General features: G+C 42.5%; 1 protein-coding gene across 8 annotated transcripts in view; it reads right to left on the bottom strand.

Moving 5' to 3' along the window:
* Nucleotides 1-21,244, bottom strand: part of DMD (dystrophin) — a 1,965,474-nt gene that overhangs the window by 207,854 nt on the left and 1,736,376 nt on the right. For all 8 annotated transcript variants that reach the window (XM_053917632.1, XM_053917633.2, XM_053917631.1 and 5 more), the window contains one exon: nucleotides 12,905-12,983. In XM_053917632.1, the coding sequence (XP_053773607.1) occupies nucleotides 12,905-12,983 (79 nt within the window). The remainder of the gene's footprint in view (nucleotides 1-12,904; nucleotides 12,984-21,244) is intronic.

The raw sequence follows: 21,244 nt of genomic DNA, 5'->3' as shown, positions 1-21,244 counted from the left end.
TTGGACACCCCTGCTAAGCCATGCTCCCATCTCAGGGCCTTTGCACGTACTATTTCCTCTATCGGGGACCCTTTGCCCCCTGCCCCCGCCCCTCGACCTTCCTGGCTTGCTCCCTTACTTCTCTACTCAAATGTCACCACGCTGGCCTCCCCATTTAAAGAGTTCCCTTCACTAATTTCTTGTCTGCTCTACCAAACTTACCACAACTTGACTGCCTTATCCTACTAAAATTAACCTCATGACAGAGGATTTTCTGTCATTTCCTGCTGTTTCCCCAGTACCTAGAACAGAGTCTGACCTATATTGTTCAGTGAGTAGACATCTGTTAAGTGCCAGAATGAATCAATTCTTAGCTGGCTGAAAATGAAGTGAAGTTCCTAACTTTTTCAGCACATTACGCTAGGCACTAGACTAAGTTCTTTCCTACTGAATTAGAGCAGGAATAACCTTTGATGTGCCCAGTTATTCATTTAATCAATGAAAAATAAAAAGAGCAATGCATGCCCTTTACCCTCATGGTACGCACACTCCAACCCATTTCCTTTTATGATATTCTGCCAACTATCCTTCATTCTAACTCTTGCCTCTCGTTGGTATGTATGCTGCTGAGCTTAAGGTGTATGGCAAGAGGATGACGTAATTTATGCTGTCCCCAAAGTGCTTACCCATTATTGGAGGTCATGAGGTCAGACACCTTAAATAATGATCATCACTCCATATACTGGACAGAATCATCAACCTCATTATGAAAGCAAGAGCAAATCACATTTCCCAGGGACTAGAATGAGCCTGCTACAGTGCCTTCTTCTCAGATGCTTCTCAACGTCTGTCAGTTAGGCTGCTGGCTCACAGACCGTCTTCCCCAGATGCAGCCTCTAAGAGTTTAGAGAGCAGGGGACTTAGTAAGGTGTGCCGTGGGATCGACACCTGTGGAAGGGACACTCAGGAAGCAGGAATGGCAACAGAAGGAAGGCAAGCTGGGATGCAGGCCCAGTGACAGTCTTAGTCAACCCCACGGGAGCTCTTTAAAAATTTTTCTTGTAATCCTCACCCAAGGACATTTTTTCATTGCTTTTTTAGAGAGAGGAAGGGAGAGAAAAACATCAGTGCAAGAGAAAAGCATTGATTACTTGCCTCCTGTAGGTACCGTGACCAGGGATTGAACCCACATCCTGGGTATGTGCCCTGGCCAGGAATCGAACCTGTGATGTTTTGGTGAATGGGATGATATTCCAACCAACTTAGCTACACTGGCCAGGGCCCCACAAGAGCTCTTGAACTAGAATGATAGAGTTCTCCTAAGTTGGGCCAAAATGGTCAGGAGTTTATACTCCTGCGTCCGTCAGGACTTGCCCATGGAAGATGGGTGATCTTGGGCGAGGCAGCTGAGGCAATTCCTGAAGGGACAGACAGTGACAGGATGTGTGCTGAGGGCACTCCTCTTCCTTGCAGGGGACTGGGAGTTCAGAAAAGTTCTCAGACAATTCCTCAGACTTAGGTCATTCTACTTAGGGTTCCATGTGACTCAGTTACCAGGGGTTCGTATACAGCAGTGATTCTCAACCAGGGACAGTTCTGCCCTCCAGAGGACACCTGACAATGTCTGGAAACATTTGTGGTTGCTGCACCTGAGGGAGGGGGTTGCTACCGGCATGCAGTGGGTAGAAGCCAGGCATGTTACTCAACATCGTACAATGCGCAGGGCAGACCCCCGCAACGAACAATCGTCTGGCCCCCAATGTCAATCATGCCCAGGTCAAGAAAACCTGCTTGACCACCTAGCTTGTGGCCTCTATGAGGTGGCCTTAAATTTTCAACAGATTGTAAACAGCTGACCCGATCAAGATGTTGCTTCTTGGAGACTTTGATGGGAACACACAGAGAGAAAGGTGGGTGGTAGAGAGTTGGGGAAGTGAAAAAGTCGGAGAGCTAAAGAAGAAACCCGAAGCCACAAGGCGGTAGTTGAAGTCACAAAGCAGAGACAGTAGCCATTACGCTGTGCCAGTCGGAAGTCTACGGCAGCAGCGGGATATACAGAGAGAAGCAAACATATGCTTCGTGGTGACTGGTGTTCCTCGTCCTTCCTTATGTTTCCATGTATCCTTAAAATACCTCTCGTCCCTGAAGCCTATCCCTCCCTGTGCTTTACAGCTTTAAGGAGATACGGCAGCACATAACACAGCAGCATCTGCAGTGGACTGAAAACAAGAAGACTCTGTCATTGCTGATATCTGAAAGTATATTTAAAAATCCCAAGACAATGGTTTTTAAACCAGGAACAGTTTATGTAAGTCTAACAAAAGAACACAAATGCCTTCTGTCCTCACCTCAAAGTTGTCCCCGAAAAGGATTTTGTAATCCCAAACTGGTTGTGCTCTCAAGATGGAAAACATCCAAATGGAAAAACGAAAGTAATGACTTTTGCCCACAGGGATGTGCTTCCACCATTTATGTTGTGCAAAGCTTCATATTTTGGGACAGATGACAAAAAGCTACCCTAGGCCAAACTCACAAATGCCTTTGTTTTCTGGGAAGTGTAAAAATATACCTTTCAGAGTCAGCATTCCACTAAAATAGTGCCCGCGTGCCACGCAACTGCTTCAGAACTACGGTGCTGCTCTCCCTGTCCTAGGTCCCCGTGAGGCCCAGAGGGACCTGTCACAAGGAGGAAAATGAAATAAGAAAGAAAGAGGCGGCGTGCCCTGGCTGGTGTGGCTCAGCGGGTTGAGTGTTGGGTTAGGAACTGAAAAGTCACTGGTTTGATTCCCAGTCAGGGCACATACCTGGGTTGCGGGCCAGGTCCCCAGTAGGGGGTGCATGGGAGGCAACCACACAGTGATGTTTCTTTCCCTCTCTTTTTCCCTCCCTCCCCTCTCTCTATAAACAAACAAACAAACAAACAAGATCTTTAAAATAAAGCAAGAGGCATTTGTTTCATCTCTACCATGCCAGCAGACTAATTCCCATGCAGGTATGTGAAGGAGAGGTAGTTAGTGATCAAGCTAATGTCACCATTTAGCCTTAGAGCCAGATTATGCGTGGGGTGCCACAGCAGCTTCGTAAAGTCTGGGAGCGGTTAATGCTATTGGCGCTCCACGCAGATCCCCTTTCCCCATGGGCACGCCCATCTCCAGCGGCTGTGTCAGCTGGTATGCGCCCACTGCTCCCACCACCAGAAGACCTTCCTCAGTGAAATGGGAACTGCCTTTGCTGTCCCCTACTCCCCAGAAATCTGCAGCCAATGACAGGTTGGCACAGAGGAGCAAAAGCTCAGCTCCCTTGCCTAAAAATGGGGCTGCCTCTGTGGTATGATGTGTGCTCCAGAGCCCCCTGTGGGATAGGCTGAAGCCAGTCTCCGTCTCCTTGCTTAGCTTTACTCCCTGACCAGGAATTCCTCTACCTTATCTCGCTTCCTTTACTTCCTTTAAATCAAACCCGAGAGCCACTCTCCTGACAAATTACTTGTACAAGAATCTTCGCCTCGGGCTCTACAGCCAAGGCACTTTACCTACAGCGAGGGTGACCAAACCCCTGGTATGAGGACTGAGGAAGTTTCCTGGGATATGGAAATTTCAGTGCCAAACCCAAGAACATCCCAGACAAACCAGGACCACTGGTCACCCTACCTAAGGCAGGTAGATATTTGGATCCTGAGCTTTGCCTCCAGGGACTTGGGTGATCTGAAAAACAAATAAATTTGGTTGTGCCCTGGCTGGGTGGCTTGGTTGGTTGGAACGTCATCTCGTACACTATAAGGTTGCGGGTTCGATCCCCAGTGAGGGCACATACCTAGGTTGTGAGTTCAATCCCCAATCCAGGGTGTGTATGGGAGGCAACTGATTGATGTTTGTCCCGCCCTCCCTCCCACCCTCCCTCCATCTCTCCCACCACCCCTTCCTCTCTCTCCAAAATCAATAAACATGTCTTAGGGCGAGCATTAAAAAAATAAATTGGGTGGGGTTCTGGCAAACCAGCTATGCAAAAAAGGAAAAAAAGCCTTGATTTGCAGTATTTGCCAATTTTTATGGAGTAAATATTCCCATTATGGCTGACGTCAAGCTACCTAAGTATATTTAACAATGGGCTCTCTCACGCCAGTATAAGCCAGCTCCCATGCACAAATTCCCACAGCAGAAACCGAGAATTTTCCTAACGTTCCTCAACATGCTCAAATAAATGGATATGTAGGACCAACAATGAAAATTTCGTTACTGAGGATACCCTGAAGCTGATACAGCTAAGATCTCATTGAAGAATATAAATTTGGGCTCAAGGAGAAAGGGTAATAGAAATAGGTTTTGAGAAAAGAGTGTAATTATTATCATCATGATCGCTTTTTGTGGGCATCTGAAAGGCTATCTTTGAATTTATGGAGGTGTTACCAGAACCGCTTAGAGCAGGGGTGTCAAACTCATCTTCACAGGGGGCCACATCAGCCTTTCAAAGGGCCGAATGTAACTTTAGGACCGTATAAATGTAACTACTCCTGAACAGCTAAGTGAGAGCTCAGCGCTGCCCCAGTAGAAACAAGGTGCAGGGCTGATACAGCCCTCGAGCCTTGTGTTTGCCACTGCTGACTTATAGGCTAGATGGCATTTGTCCCAAACTCCCAACACCTGGGACAGCAATGACTGAAAAAATTGGCCCAAATGATTTTGCCCTGAGATTTTACCTGATAGAGAGCTTTAGGCTGAAAATCATCTCACATTGTACCTGTAAACTTCTTCCTAACTTTTATCATGATGGCTTCTTTAAGCCAATTGGTGGCTTTAAATTATTGGCTGATTTGTATTTCAAATTCATCCATCCGCTGAGGATAACGGTAGCGCAGATTAGAGAGCGCTGTTAAGTGAAACATCAGCAATTATTAGATGTGCTTCAAGTTTTTCCTCTACCTTTTTTTTTTTTTTTTATTAAGTGTGTGAGTTGGGGGAGGTGTGGTGAACTTGGCAACTTTTTAGCCCTATGTAGCAAGGAAAAACTGTAGCCAGTTTGGGTTGCTTTAACGAGGCAGAAAGTTAACCAGGGATCTGATTATGGCAGGTAAGATGATAAAGCCTGCAGGAAGTAATTGATCAGTTCTTCCTTTTTACGGCATCTCGTATTCTGAAAATGAGACGATCACTCGATGACACTCACAGCTTTTAAATTCAGAACAAATAGTAGAAAGGAAATATGTCTTACAGAGTTCTGTAGCCATCAATAGAGCTTCATACTGCAAGAGGTCACTGGGTCAAAAACCAGAGAATCAAATTTTTTTACCTTTAGTGTTTTCTTTCCATTATAAAAGTCATACATGCTTATTACAAAAACTCTGCAAAAGTCAAAAGAAAACCACAATAGCTGTTTGTGTTGATATATATTTTTAGTCTTTTCTTTATGTGTACCTTTCTGCCGTTTCTATTTCATTTTCTAATCTAGTTGTGATCGTTTGTAATTTTGAAGTCAGCTTTTTTCTTTAATATGTTACACGGCACAGTAGAATTTTATGAAAAGGCCGATGCGCAGTTATGAATGCCATTAGTCCTTGCTGAGAGGTAACATAAAAAGCGCCATTATTTATTGAGTGCCTATTATGTGACACTCACTATGCTAACCATCGTGCCACTGTGTATTGTCCATGTCAAGAGAAAATTCACCCCTTCTTTTGGAGGTAAGACATAATTCATTCTGCAAGTAATTTTATTAGACATCTACCAAGTATCAGATATCATGTTAGGCACTAGAGAATATAACTGTCAACAAGACTAAAACCACCCCGTCCTTGTAGAGATTAGGGTCTACCCATCGATTATTTGCCTGTACATTAGTTACACTAATAAATATGAAGGTCTTATAATGTGGAAAACACTAGACTTTCTGATTAGATCCCTGAAAAACACCCTCAGAAAAAGAGGAATTACTTCCATTGAAAATTAAATGCAAGAGAATGAATGATATTTTCACGTCTAGTTTGATTACGATATTAAGTTATATGATCGAGTTGACAGGAATAGTGGCAGTAATACTGATGCTAACAGCAAACACTTACATAGCACTTGCTTTGTGCCAGGCACTCTTCTAAGGCTTTTACACATATTAACGATTCACCGGCACTATAACCCTCTAAAGTAATAATATCATGTTTCATGGAATTCAAAACCCTGTTGGTCATAAGGTGCATTCTGATTACAGAGTTGTTAAAACCTGGGGGGGGTGTCTTAAAACTGATGATATATGTTACTATAATCCCCATTTTGTACATGAAGGGTAAAGATATTGAGTATCTGAGCCAGTATTTGAATCCAGTCAATGTAGTGCCAGAGCCTGCACTCTTCGGCAACATCCGATATACCATTGTTGAGACAGCACTTGGCTCAGAGGCTTTGAGAGAAAAATTCAGGCTCCGGAAATCAACTTAGTATGGGCCAGAGCATGAGGACCAGAAGAGAGAAATACCTGAGACAGTATCAGGTGGACTAGGTAGTTACTGGCCTAGGTGTTTATTCTTCGTGCGTAAGGCAGCGTGAGGTGTGCCTCGGAAATGCAGAAGTTGGGTTCGAGTCCCAGATCTATTGTAACCATCTCTGTGACCTGGATTATGTCACTTGCTCTTTCTGCATCTATTTTGTCATCTGTAAAAGAAGCGAAGGCCTGAGTAGTTCAGTGTGTCTCACACTTAGGCTGCCACGCACAGAAGGAAAGCATTTTACATTGTGACATAGCATGCACACCCACACGCACACCCCTAACCAAGACCACAGTGTCAAAACAGCACTTAACTGTGCTCGTGCAAGGTACCCTGATAATTTCTGGTTTGTTCTATGCCATTCCATTAAAAAGTGGTTGTTTGCAAGTCATTAAAGTGGTTTTATGATTTACTAATGAACAGTCTGAAAACAACTCATACAAATATTCTCTACGTTTCTCTACAGTCAGGCGTGGTGGGGGGGCAGGGGGGTGAACTGAGAACCTCAAGAAAAAGAGAGTTGATCCAATTGCTTTAAAAATATTCCTTTTCTGTATGGACAGTGTCAAAGGCGGTGGGTTCGAGGGTGGGAGGCAGGGATGGGTGTGGTGGGGAGGCACGGGGGGGGGGGGCGCGAAAATGGAGACAACTGTACTTGAATAACAATAAAAAAATAAGTTAAAAGAATATTCCTTTTCTTCTTCATTGGATCATGTTCCTACTGCCTTCCAGAGAAAGTTCTTGCCATGAAACCATTTGGCAAATTCCACTTTAGAGGAAGGATTCCCACACTCTGTTCTATGGCGTGTTTAGTGAGAAAGTAATTGCTGCGCCTGAAAAAGGGTTCCGTAGTCACATAAGTATGGACAGGAGCTACCGACTCTGTCCCCGTTTAGAGTGTGAATGTATATTACAGGCTTTAAGAATTCCAACAGGAAAAAAAACTGCCTTCCCTTTATAGCCCTGTGTGTGTGTGTTTCCAGTCTTATTGACTCCAGAAATACGTTTTTTTAAGGGAGAGTTATTAACACAATGCCGAACATTAATGGCCCAAGGAACTTGGCTTGGAAATGCTCCTTTAGGGAATTCTAGAACTTGTAAAATATTAAGACAACTGCGAGTTCTTTTTACTATTACAGAAAGATTTTTAACCTTTATTCAAACCTATAGTTACCCTTCTTGATGAGAAAAGTAAGATTTTGAACAGAAGCCCAGAGAATTGAGAAAATGGCCAGAAAAAAGATCTTACATTCTTTTTTAAAGGTCTTAAATTCTTGAAAATAAAAAATGGACAATTTAAAAACTAGTGTGCCAATGAATACTATAGTACTTCCTTGGTCATTGACATATGAAGAGATCAACACTGTACCGTTCAAATATATATATATATATAAAATATGTATAATATTTACATATATGTATAATATACCACAATATTTTTAAATAATAATTTTAAGGTATCACACAGTTAGAATTTCTCCTTTTCCCTTGGTTTCAGTGGCAGAAATCAACTAGAAGTGGTAGAATGTTAAAGCTAGAAATAAAGGCAAGCTAGTGTGTATCAATATAAGAGTCATATTTTACAATGTTTTTCTCTTCTCCTTTACTCTCAGATTTAACATAAAAGAAATGACTGCTTTAACAAACAGAGGTTGGCTATGAAAAAGAAACAGTGAATATTTTTCTTTAGAAGAAGGCTGCCTCTCTCTACTGATAAAAAACAAAGACAGCCCCGAATCGGTGTGGCTCAGTTGGTTGGGCATTGTCCCCCAAGGTGAAAGGTCACCTGTTGGATTCTGGATTCCCAGTCAGGGCACAGGCCTCGGTTGTGGGCCAGGTCCACTCACCCCCAGTAGGGGGCGCGTGAGAGGCAACCACACATTGATGTTTCTCTCCCTCCCTTTCTCTCTCACTTCCCCTTTCTCTAAAAAGAAATAAGTAAATCTTAAAAAAAAAACAAACCCAAACAAAGAGAGACAGTAATGTAACAATCAAAGGGGAGTGTGTGTGTGTGTGTGTTTCTGTGTGTGTGTGTGTGAGACAAAGAGGGACCAAGAAAGAATAGGAAGAAAACACACGTTTGTGTGGCGGGGCTGCTGCTAGTGGCTGTTCTTTTCCTTTTGTTTGTAATTTCTAAACCTTAGAAATCACCCTATCATTAGTTCTAGGAACCTGAAAGCAAATTACTAGACATCTATCAATTCAAACTCATTAATTCTGACCTTAGTGGTATTTTCTCAAACATATTTTTATTTGCTGAAGGGAAGCTGTTTTGCTTTTATAGAACACCATTTAACAGCGGACCAGTGACTTCAGAGATGGCCTGCCTCAGATATGGTTTTGATGGTGCACTTAATTTCTGGTGCAACTTTCTAGAGGTCATTTGGCAACACAGATCAAAAGTCTCACCACTGTAAACATCCTTTAACACAGAAGTTCCATTTGGAGGCATTTATCTTACAGAAAGAATGTGAGGTGTTTCTAAAGGTCGACAAAGAATGTTGGTCACAATTTTGGGTATAACAGTGAAAAATCTGAAACAACCTTAATATCGAGTGAGTGAGAACTGCCTTGGTAAATCTGGTAGAGTCACAAAAGGGACTACTACTTGGCCATTAAAAAATTACTCTGTGGAATACTCAAACACACAAAAATAGTCCTATTATAGCTCTAAGGGAAAAAATGCAGGTCATAAACCTGAGCATATAAAAGGCAGCCAATTGATGTTTCTCTCTCACACTGATGTTTCTCTCCCTTTCTTACTCCCTCCCTTCCTCACTCTCTAAAAATAAATAAATAATTGCTTTTTAAAAAAAGAGACATTGAAATTAAGAACAAACTGACAGTAACCAGAGGAAAGGTGGGAGGGGATAATGGGGGATAAGGAGGGAGGGGTTTTCAGGAACAACTATAAAGGACACATGGACAAAACCAAGGGGGAGGGTGGGATGGAGGCGGGAAGTGGGGATGGCTGGGGTGGGAGGAGGGGAAATGCAAACTGTACTTGAACAACAATAAAAAAAAAGAGCCCACCCCAGAATCTGAATACACACAGAAACACACACCAAGACAAAGACAGAACGTTTATAGACCACATTCTTACTAGCAACTTTTCTTTCCCTGTTTGTACTCTCTGCTTTCAAAAAGTTCTTTCAGGGGCATATATTACCTCTGTAATTTAAAAAAGAACAACATAAACAAAATAATCTTTATCTAGTCTTCAGTCTCACTGCCCTATGTCTCAACCACCCCTTAAAGCAAATCGGTATTTTTTGATATGTGCAAGCAAAGCTTCTATATATGCCCTGATAGTCCACATGAGTATCCAAGAAATTGGTGACTTCTAGCTCTGGCTCCCTTTAGGAGGGTACGTGAGTGTCTTCATAAGTATGTTTCCTCAAGCCTGACCTTTTGGGAAGTGGGCGTGTGTGTGGCATGGTTTGAAAGGTGGGAGGATGCTCCACGTGGCCCCTCCACACTCTTTCCTCACAGCTCAGAGATTGCAGCTGATGGTCTACCGCCAGAGAGCCATTGCTCAGGTTTATGCTTTTGCACCCTATTAAAATGCAAATGACCCAAGAGAGGTACGCATTAAACTTTACCGGCCACCTGGGTTGAATGAGTATACCATAGCATTTTCTGAGAAGAGGTTTTCATGGGGAAGGCACGGGACTTCGGGTTGGGCACACAGAGGGAATGAAGGATGAATGAATACGCGTGGTGCCTGAGGAGTAATTAATATTCCTAATGGTAATATTTTTATTTATGGTTTATGAGTCACTTACAAGAATGTTATTGCATTTAATCTCAATGAAATCGAGTAGAATGGCTGTTACCAGGGCAACTTAGGCAGAGCAGAGATCTGGAAAAATGCAGAAGGCAAAATCTGCACGCTTTATAATTGTTCTAGAGCAGCGATTTCCCAGCTGTGGGCTGCGGCACAGTGATAGGCTGCAAGAGGCACACCGGTGCGCCACAAAGAGTTTTAAAACACGCAATACCTGACTATTTAGTCAGGGGCACTAGCCTCTTTTCCCTTAGATTGTCGAATAAAAAATCACAACAGCCAACGCAACCATAGCTGTACAGTGTGAATGAATCAAAAATATGTCTGTTCTTTGTCAGACCAGCAAAAATATACTTTTTTGGCGTGCGGCAGAATTTCAGTAATTAGTTTATGTGTGCCACGAGATGAACAAGGTTGAGAATCGCTATTCCAGAACCATTCCTAAAAGCCATAATCCCACTCAATGACGGCCACAGCTTTGACCTGCCTCTTTTATCCCAGCACCTCCAAAGCATGTGTGATACTGTTCACTTAACAACTGCATGCAAATAATAAGGTTCGGCCCAGTCAGAAACTAAGACAACTTCTTACTTAATGCCTCATATAACAAAAAGACAGGATCATCATCACCTAGGAATTTTTGTTCCAAAAGACAATGGTGAACAGGAGTGAGAGCATGTAGTCAAATACTTTAAAAGGTTTGTGAGCTTGGATCTTTTCATTAATCTATGGAAAGTAAAAAACAAAGGACTAGCAAATGGCCATAAAAAAGTCAGAAAAGTGAAGGGAGATCATATAGAATTACTTCCTCCCTGTAATATGTAAATCAAGGAAAAGGCAGTCTGGGGTGGCGGTTAAAGACAGACTTGGATTTGAGTACCGGCTGTGTCATCTGCTAGCTGTGTGACTGTACCGGGGCGGGGGGGTGGAGAGGGACCCAAAATCCCCAGATGTACTTGTAAAAAACTGTATATTTATTCTTACATGTTTAAACTTCAGTCACCTTCAAAGCACTCTCCATCTGATGCAATACACCTATTGAGACGTTTTCTCCACTGCTCAAAACAGTTTTTGAACTCGTTGATTTTGATGCCTTTTAGTGCTTCTGCCATTTTTTGGTTCACCTCTTCCACATCAGCAAAATGTTTCCCTTTGAGGATTTTTTTCATCCGGAGGGGAAAAAAGTCGATCAGGGTGAATAGGGAGGGTGGGGCATGGGGTCATGCTGTTTTTTTGGTTAAAAACTGCTGAACACTCAGTGTGGTGTGGGCCAGTGTGCTCGTAAATCACCCATCATGGAATGACAAAGCTGTTGAATCTTCAAAAAAAATTCAGTAAAGCCAAACGCAGCCTCTCACCACAATGCCAGCTGGTACACTGATACAGAATGGTTCCTAGGACACTCACCTAGTGGGGGAAGCCTGTATTACAAGGGGCCCACCTTCCAGAAGATCATTACAGTTTTTTTGGGTCCCCTTTCATATGCTTCCATTTTCTCATCCTTGAAATGCGTATAATAATGCTATCTACCTGATAGGGTGCTATAAGGATTATATTAGTTCACATTTGTAACGTTACCAGGCACAAAATAACTGCTTTAAAATGATGATTAAACCCTCATACAGACTCGTGCATGACCAGAAACAAATACACAAAAATGTTATCATAGATTAATTCCATGTGGTAGAAGTATGGTTTTTTAAATATCAAACAACTCAACATATGCGCTTTTGCAATGAAAGACTCACTGGTATAAATAAATAACATTAGTCAGAGGAAAACAGGAGCTTGACAATTTAACATGGATTTTCATATTAATAGGGCATTCCAATATTAAACTTTCACGCTCTGGCTAGTGTGGCTGAGTGCATCGAGAAGTGGCCTGCGAAGCACAAGGTTGCTTTGCTGGTTGGATTCCGGGTCAGGGCACATTTCTGGGTTGCGGGCCACGTCCCCAGTACGGGGCGTGCGAGAGGCAACCAGTCAATGTTTCTCTCACACATCATGTTTTTCTCCCTTTCTCCCTCCCTTCCCCTCTCTCTAAAAAAATAAATAAATAAAGTCTTAGGAAAACCTTTCAGTTAACTAAGTCTATTCCTCTTAATATTAATGATTCAAAAGACAATATTTATTAAGGATATATATGTAAATAATTAATTATGAAAACAATTGATAAAATAGTAAAACTGGAAAATATACAGAATGAATAGAGGTCAAGAATTAAAGAGCGGTAAGAAGAGTTAGGGAAAGGAGATGCAGGCTGAGGTTCCAACTTGGAGGCAGGGAGTATTTAGTAAGTTATACAGGGATAAAGAATTCTAGATTGATTCACAGTAATACATATTGAATTATCATATAATTCTATGATAGCACAATTACCAGCTGTATTAAGTGAACTGCTCAAAGCAGAACTAAAGACTTAAAAACCTCCCCCCAGTTAGCACTTGAGAATACATTGCAGGAAAACGATTATGTGTTCGCTGAAGACTGGACAAAATAATCAAATCTGTCTTCCTCTTCCTAACCTTCTGAATTCACCCACCAAGTTATCTTTCAGGATGATTTAAGCCCGCAGTGCATTTAGCAGAGATGATTGTAATTCAACTCTTATTTCTTAGCCACCAAGATGCAATGAAGAGGCTAAGCAATGAAAGCTGACAATGACTTACTGGAAAGAAAGTGCTGGGACGCCGGGCCAAAATCCCTGTGAGCTTCGTGCAGCTGCCTGATGCGGTCCTCAACGGCCACCTGGGAGGAAGAGGAGAGAAATGATGGTCTGTCATCGTATCTAATGAGGAACAATTAGAACAATGTATCCTCCTCTTTGGTAACATCTTTTTGGCCTTCTAAGGCTGGAATACTAACGCGGCAATTTTTAACCCTGGTTTTAATATCCACTTATCGTAGGTGGCCTCCAAGATCCATTTTTATCAAACCCAGGCCAAACAAATTAAGATTTGCTCTCTTGACAATGTTAAAATGAGAATTTTTGAAACACTCCTTGGCAGCCACGGATGAACTACAGCTCCAATTAGTACCAACAAAAATGCCAACTCTAAATCTTTCATGAAAAGGTTAGGGAGGGAGGCTGCCATTCGCTATGATACTAGGTGAGTTAAGGACCTCAGAAATGACGTATTTTGTCTTAGTCTTTGACTAAGTCTATTGTTTTTTGACTAATGTTTTTCTGGAATAGTATTAATCAATAGTTAATGGATCATTGAGTCATAATTAATCATTGACAATAAGTAACCAAACAATTTATTAGTAGCTAAGTATCAAAGAAGCAGAGGCAAGGTAAATTCAGAGTATTTATGAGGTGGATAGTGAGACAAGAGAGATCTTCAGATTTTAGTTTTTATGGACATGGAAGCATATTTCTAGGTGGCGTGGAAGAAAAGTTACCATTTTTTTCGTATTAGGTTCTTCTACAATATATTGACACAATATCCTGATAGCTTAGTAAATTCCATTTTGGGCAGGGAAAAAAGGAAGAATTTTATAGGTGAAATGGTATACTTTGTCATCTGGCATCCTGCCAACCAGGTACTTGTGACGGGCCCACACACCCACATCCTAGCTCCACGACACTGGATCTTGATTTGGTTCTGAACAGCCCAGCGTAAACTAGAGGCTGGTCAGTGCTTGCCCAGAGCCACCAGAGCTCGAGTGGGTTTGCTCTTGTGAAGTGGATAATTCCCAAGAGGTAAAACAGGTCTTAAACCTATCCAAAGGGGCTCAGGTAGTCTGGTCCCTAGCCAACTCTGACCTAATATCAATCAAGTGTCTAGCATAGGTCCAGAACAATCTCTTTTTTTACTTTCTCCACAGCCTTGTCCATCTTTGCTTGGACCGGATACTTGGAAAACCAAGTGGAGTTCAAAAAAAAAAAAAAAAGTAGGGTTTGCACAGAAAAGCATGAGGAACATTTCAAAGCTACCTTAGGACTCTGTATTCCCAGCCAAACTCTCCCCTCCTGTCCCGTGATGTTCCGTCCAGTACACCCCGTGTGCCTTGCTCATGCTGCTCCTTCTCTCTGCAATGCTCTTAGTCCCCTTCTCTCCCCGTCCAAGGCTCTTATATGTTTTTCTGCTTACTTTTCAGTCCCCCAGGTTGAAGTGATTGCTTCCTCACCATTCTCACAGCACGTGGTTTCTACCTGAAGTACTTGTATCATGTCATTCATTGTAATTGTATGCACGTGAGCATCTCCTGTGATGGACTGTAGACTCCTTGATAGCACGGACTGTTTCTTGCTTATCTCTCCTCTCCCACCCTCTGTCCCGCAGGACGCACTGAACCCGGCACATAGTTAAGTGGTAGCAAATATTTGCTTAATGACTAGTTGACCAAATCAATGGATATGTGTGTGTGTGTATGAGAGAGAGAGAGAGAGAGAGAGAGAGAGAACAGGAATGCCCACTGACTCTAAGTGCAAACTGCACATTACTGAGTGAATAGTCTTAACTTTCCTTATCAGGAAAATAGGACAACGATATAACCTATCTCATACAGCTTTTTGTGGGAATTCAATAAACGGATACATGTGTCATGTTTGGCCTAGTTTCTGCCACATGATAATTGCTCAGGATATGTTATAGGCCAGTGTTATTGTTGCTATTATGGTTAACAAATGGAAGGGAACAGGTCATAATGCACAAAGCACCACGTACAATACAAAAAATGTCTAACATTTATAAGCACTTCATTGATGACAGGACGAATTAGTTTATTTACCCTTCGCAATCACTCTGTGGTAGGAAGGAAGATTACTTCCCCACTTCATTAATGTAGAAACTGAAGTATGAGAGGTTAAACAAAACAAAACTTGTTCAGTCTGGCTCTGGCTCGTAACTGCTTGCTATTTTGGCAATGAAGTTTAACAAAGTATTTTATAAACATTTCCTAAGCGTCTAGCGCTGTCATTTCTTTCTTTTAATCAATTAATAGATCAAATGCAGACCAAACCCAGAGTCACATCTATAGCATGGTGCCACACGAGGTCAGTTTTCGGTCATGAAGGATGTGGTACCGTAACACTAGAGAGAATGATGGCAGAAGAACACACGCAAAGGGACGCTTGCCGCACGTACTTATTTCTAAATGTACAATGCACCACTCCATGAACAGATTCATCAAGAGATGAATGTGAACGTTTGGGGGTGGGAAAGAGCAAACGAGGAGGCTGTATGGGAGAGGACACTGTCCAGAAATCTTTTCTTATATTGGGAAAGAAATCCCAAGGGGGAACATGCCAAAGGCACGGGGGTATGAGTGCTCCACAGGACGCGTCCTCTGACAATGTGTGAGGGACTTCCCAGAGGCCGCATGGACGCGACACCTGAGACCATTATAGGCCCCGATCGCTGCGGGTTGCTTCCTTCTTACCCAAGGAGAATCTCAGAATTACTTTCCGGTATACATTCGATGTTGTCAAGAATTTAAACATCAGCGGGGAAATACAAATCAAAGCCACAATGAGCTATCACATCACGCTCCTCAAAATGACTATTATCAGAACAAATAAGAAGTGTTGGCGGGGGTGTGGAGAAAAGGGAATCCATGCGCACCATTGGTGGGACTGTGAACTGGTGCAGCCTCTGTGGAAAACAGTACAAAGGATCCTCCAAAAATTACAAACAGAACTACGATATGACACAGCAATTCCACTCCTGGGTATCTATCAGGAAATAAAATCAAAATCCTAATTCAGAAGGATAAATGGATCCCTATGTTCTTTGCAGCATTATTCACAACAGCCAAGATAGGGAAGCAGCCTAAGTGTTCAACAACGAATGGACGGCTGAACATGGTGTGATACATATTACTCAGCCAGAAAAAAGTACGAAGTCTTTTTCCACTTGTGCCCACATGGGTGGCCCTAGAGGGTATTATGCTAAGTTAAATAAGTCAGACAGAGAAGGACAAATGCCATATGGTTTCACTTATATGTGGAATCTAAAGAACAAAATAAATGAACAAACAAAATTGAAACAGACTCATAGACAATGGACTGACAGCTGTCAGAGGGGAGGCGGGAGAGGGAGAATGGGGGAAAATAGGGGAAGGGTCATCAAGGAACATGGATAAAGGGCACATGGAACTTACTATTTACAGCAGCAAAGAGAACTTCTGGGTTTCTAATGTGAAAGTCTGGGAGAATGGGGGTATTGCTGATGGAAACATGGAAATTAGAAAGACCAGGAATGGCATATGGGCCTGTGAATTCACTTGGAGTATGATACATTTAACCTAACAGTGAAACCTTTAACTGGAGACATCAGGTATAGCCAGTTAGAGAGGAGCAATGCGCCTCAGTCATTAGGAGAAAGAAAGGGAAGTGAGAAAAAAGGGAGGGTAGGACTGAGCATTAGAAGGTGAGCAGAGAGGGAAGAACGGAAGGAGTTTAAACAGAATTATTTAAAGAGGCAGAAGGAATCCAATTCCCTCGGAATTAATAGGCAATACCTCTGTTTCCTTTTATAAAAGAAAGAGAAGTGTAACATCTTTTTGGGGAAGCACACATCCTGTTTCTACTATTAGATCATAGATCACGAAAGCTGAGAACGGGGAGAAATCGGTATCTATTGATACACAAGGGTCTATTCTTTAGAACTATCCCAGATGGGGAGAGAATTGCCATCTGCTCCATGAGTAACCGTGATCCAGTTTACAGCGATTCTTCAGTAAGAACATGACAGAGAAAAATTAAATCATTTTTCTATGCTCCGCCAGGACAGGGTTGCATCTTTCTTTCCCTCTATACCCCCCCCCCCCCCCGTGACTGGTACAGAACCTGGCATATAGCAGGTGCTCAGCTAATATTAGTTGAATGAATTAATGTACCACTTATTCAAGAATCTTCACCATAACCACTCTGTTTTGAACAAGAGATTCTGTTTTCAAGATTCCCAACATAAAGTTTAAAAAGACTTTCCCCTGTTCCCTTCCTTTCCCTTCCCTTCCCTCCCCTCCCCTCCCTCCCTCCTTCCTTTATTTTTGCTGATCAAAGTTATAAACAGGAGAAGAAAACCATTTCTGGTTTTCCAAAATTTAAGAAGCAATAATTTGTAACACAAACCAAGAGCCCAAATGTCCCCCACATTTGTTCTATTCTAATTTTTAAGCAATCATAATTGAACGTGAAGGGGGGCAGAATATGCCATCCCAAAATATGCCACGCTGGCACGTTGATTATTTTGAACTAAAGTTACTTAAGCAACAGCTGGTGCAAGGACACTCTGACATCCTCTGTCCCCCTGAAAGCAGGAAATGAATCCCCCATGTGGAAGGCGCCCTCCCTGTTACCCGGAATTCAGGGCCCACAAGGCTCTATAACAAAGCTTGTTGCTTCCTCACTCATTTACTCGCCCTAAATACCCCCCTTGCCTTGGTAATTCTTCACACATTTTTTCTTTGTCTAAAACGTGTCAAAGCTGCCTGCTTTGGTCGCTTCTCTGAGTCTCACATTGTTATGGGCTCTTGTATATATGAAATTAAATTTGTTTTCCTTCTGTTAATGTGTCTTATGTCAATTTAATTATTAGCCTAGCCATAGGACCTAGAAGGGAAGAAGGGAAAGGTTTTCCTCTCCTATGAAAGCTATGAGGACTAATTATTATCTTCCTTGGCTTTCTCATTTCGGGTGAGTTCTGTAGGCAGTATACTGTTTGTAGAGACCTCCCTGCTTTCATGCCATCAGGAAAAGCTCCACAGTCATTTAAACAAATTCATCAGAATGCAAGTTTCTCATCCAGGAAGATAGGGACCTTCTCTGTTTCGTTCACAGACACATAGCGCACGTTGTCCCTAATACATAAGAGGTACTCACTAAATATTTGATAAATGGGTGAATGAAAAGACTTCTTGACTTCCTGTCCCCTGTTAAGCACTATGCTAAGTACAAGGGTAATTCTGGGGATAGTGAATGAGCACCAAGTCATTCACCTACGTTAATGAGAACACACTTCATTCCCAGCTGTGACTGTTACCCAAAGCCCAGTCTTCTGTGCATTTTGAAGATTATCTTTATTTAATTTTTTTCTTTAAAACTGCACTAAATAAGTCGAAAGGAAAGAGCAGAAAAGAAGACAGAAAAACACAGGCAACAACACTGCGGCTCCCTGAAAAGATTTGAAATAAGTTTCTCTAAACGTTTGCTACTTAACTTTGTTTCGAATTCTCAAAGGTTTCCACTTTTTCTTTGACCTGTTGGTTAATTACTTTGAAGCGTTCCCCCTTATGGAAGGTTTAGCAGAGCCAAGGATTCCCTTCTGATGTCGAAATGCATTGCTAATGTGATATCCTTCCGGCGTCCAAGTGTTCTTCCTGGCACTATGCGCATAAATCGCGTTTGCCCCAGCCGTGGGAAAAGATATAACCGGGCATGCACATTTGGATGTTCTGGCTCTCAGTCTGTCTAGACACATGACAAATACCCATGCGCAAGCCAGACTTCACACCTACGCTAATGAGCCCATAAAAAACCAGCTCTCCTCCTGCTGTGCAGCTAGCGAATAAACAATGCACGGGCCCACAATGACCCTCTACAGTCTGTACATGACTTTCTGCCCTGAAATGATGCGGTTTGTATGGTTTTCTGGATGCGTGTGGCAGTGCTGGGGGAGGCCTTCATCATTCATTCTTACTTCCGAATCCTTACTCGGAAACACTCGTAAATGCATGGCCAAACAGTATCCTGGAAACTCTCCTGTGATCATTACAGTTCCAGTTACAATCCTTTCAAGCTAATTGTAATCCTTTACAGTTCAAATCCATCGTCTTTCCAATTTTGATTTCTTTTGAGTTGGGACTGAAAAGAAAGGTCCGAGATAAGGTTTGGGATGAGGACTCGTGGTAGGTACAGCTCTGTGGCAGAAGAGTCGGGGCTTGTAGACTGAATTCTCTTTTGCTTGAATTTCCTGAGGTGTTTTCTTGACATTGAGATACTTAGGAGTTAAGCAGAGTTCCTTGCATCTGACTGCAAGAGAGATGACAGGAAAAGCAACCAGTGCTAACACAGTGCTCACTCTGAGTGGGAGTATAATTATCCGTTGATTTTGTGTGATTTATGGCATGGATGCTAATGTGTGCCATCTGAGGCCATCATTAAACCACCTTTGTATGTTCCTCTCTCAGAGCTTCCCCCCTTCTATTTTATGTTTCTGTGCTGATTCCCTTCTTAATCTCTCACTCCTTTTGTTATTCGCTCTTTTCCCTTTCCTCTCTCCTCCACCCACCCCGTCACTCTCACCTGCCCTCCCCAATTATGTTCTGTACATCCTGCCAGAAGAGCACAGACACGCTGCTGAGGCAGACACGGAGCGCCTCAAATGAACTAGCTGCGCGTCCTTGCAAGACAGGTGAGGCGTGATGCGAGCAGGAGCCCTCGCCTAGAGCCAGCCCAACACTGCTGCAGGAAGCTTAGTCCTCTAATTCTGTCGGACCCTGCCATGGACCGGAAAGCAAAGGGGGACAAAGCAGCAAGTCCTCTGTCCATTGTTAAGGCCTTCAGCTTCCACGTCACTGATTTCTCAAGTGCGCCTTGGAAGTTTGTTGATTAGTTTTCATGCTCATGTGCCTGCCTCGTTCTGTGATAACGGAGTCAGGCTATATCAACGTTAAGTCAACTTCATACAATCAAGGACCTTAAGGGTATCATTAATTTCAATTTAGAAAAGCAGCAATCAAGTTCCTATCCTGCTTCATTTGTCAAAATCTTTAGCTGTGGTTATATCTACAGACTGTTATGTAAAACGCGATGGGAGGGGAGGAGATCATAGGAAACGTTACTTCTGCTTTTTTTTTTTTTTTGGGTCTCAGAGCTAGCAGAGGGAAGTTGAATTACTCTGCTTGGGTGATGTAACTGATGAAGATTTTGTTTTAAAAAATAGGTTCCCTTTAAAAAGCTTTCCTAATGTATCTCGTGATTTGCAGCAGGAACCAAAGTCAAGTGGCTCTCACCTTGCAACACCATTAAATCATTCACATTTTGGCTTCAGCTATTTATTCCTGAGCTTTATTTATCCCACATTTGGAAGATATCATTCTCACAAACATTTCTGTGGTCATTGGAGCATTCCTTTCTAGGGGCATTTTTGGGACCACAAGTGGCGATCTGAAGTAATTATCAAGGGGATAAATAGGACTGGTATCGTCTGGAAAAAAAAAGGCAATGTATCTAGCAGGTACCAAATTCATGCTCAGAGATGGCTGAAGCATGTGGAAATCTTGAAGATAAATGAAAAAAAGACAAGGCACCAGAAATCAACCATTTTTTTGGTCCCAATAGTGAAACTCTTATATTTTGGGTAATATTACACTTTTAGATTTTCAGTTCATTCTACTGATCACCTGGGTTATGACGGTCGGGAGGGAACAAAGAATTTTGCACGCACCCATCTTTAACCAAGCAAATCGAAGCTCCTGAAATCTCGCACTATCCTCACAGCTTTTCCAAAGCTTCCTGACCTTGACTCCCTTCAAAGTCAGTCTGACCGCCTATCACAAAACCTTGGATGCCGGGAGCCCCTGTTTCCAGTTCCCAGCTCTCCTCCTCCCGGGCACAGAAAAGCACCTTTCTTTTCTCTCACTGATGCTGAGCTGCCAAACTAGTTACCTGTTATTTACAAATGAACCAACTGAAGAGGTCATCTACTGTACTTCCAAATCCTACAACATCCAGTCCTCCTCCCTTTTTTGCATAAGGAGCAAGCTAAATAAATAAGTATACTTTCTGTTTCTTCACAAAGGACAGGGGAAGGAGCAATGCACTTCTCCTGTTTTTCAGGGATGATCTGTCAGAACTGGAGGGAAAACTCTGACAGGAATTCACTTCTGGTCAGCCTATACAGTCTGTCTCCCCCAGGTTCCTTGGACCCAAGCCCCCCACTCCTCCACTCTGCCTCACTCCACCCCCAACGTGGCCTGTAAGCTTCCCAAATAGTCACAAGACTTTCTTGAACTATTACAGATAGTTTCGCCTCAAATCGAAACTATTTTTAAAACAT

The sequence above is a fragment of the Desmodus rotundus genome, chromosome X (assembly GCF_022682495.2).
Source record: "Desmodus rotundus isolate HL8 chromosome X, HLdesRot8A.1, whole genome shotgun sequence".
NCBI lineage: Eukaryota > Metazoa > Chordata > Mammalia > Chiroptera > Phyllostomidae > Desmodus > Desmodus rotundus.
Note: the sequence above shows the minus strand (reverse complement) of the source record. Positions and strands in the feature narration are given on the sequence as shown.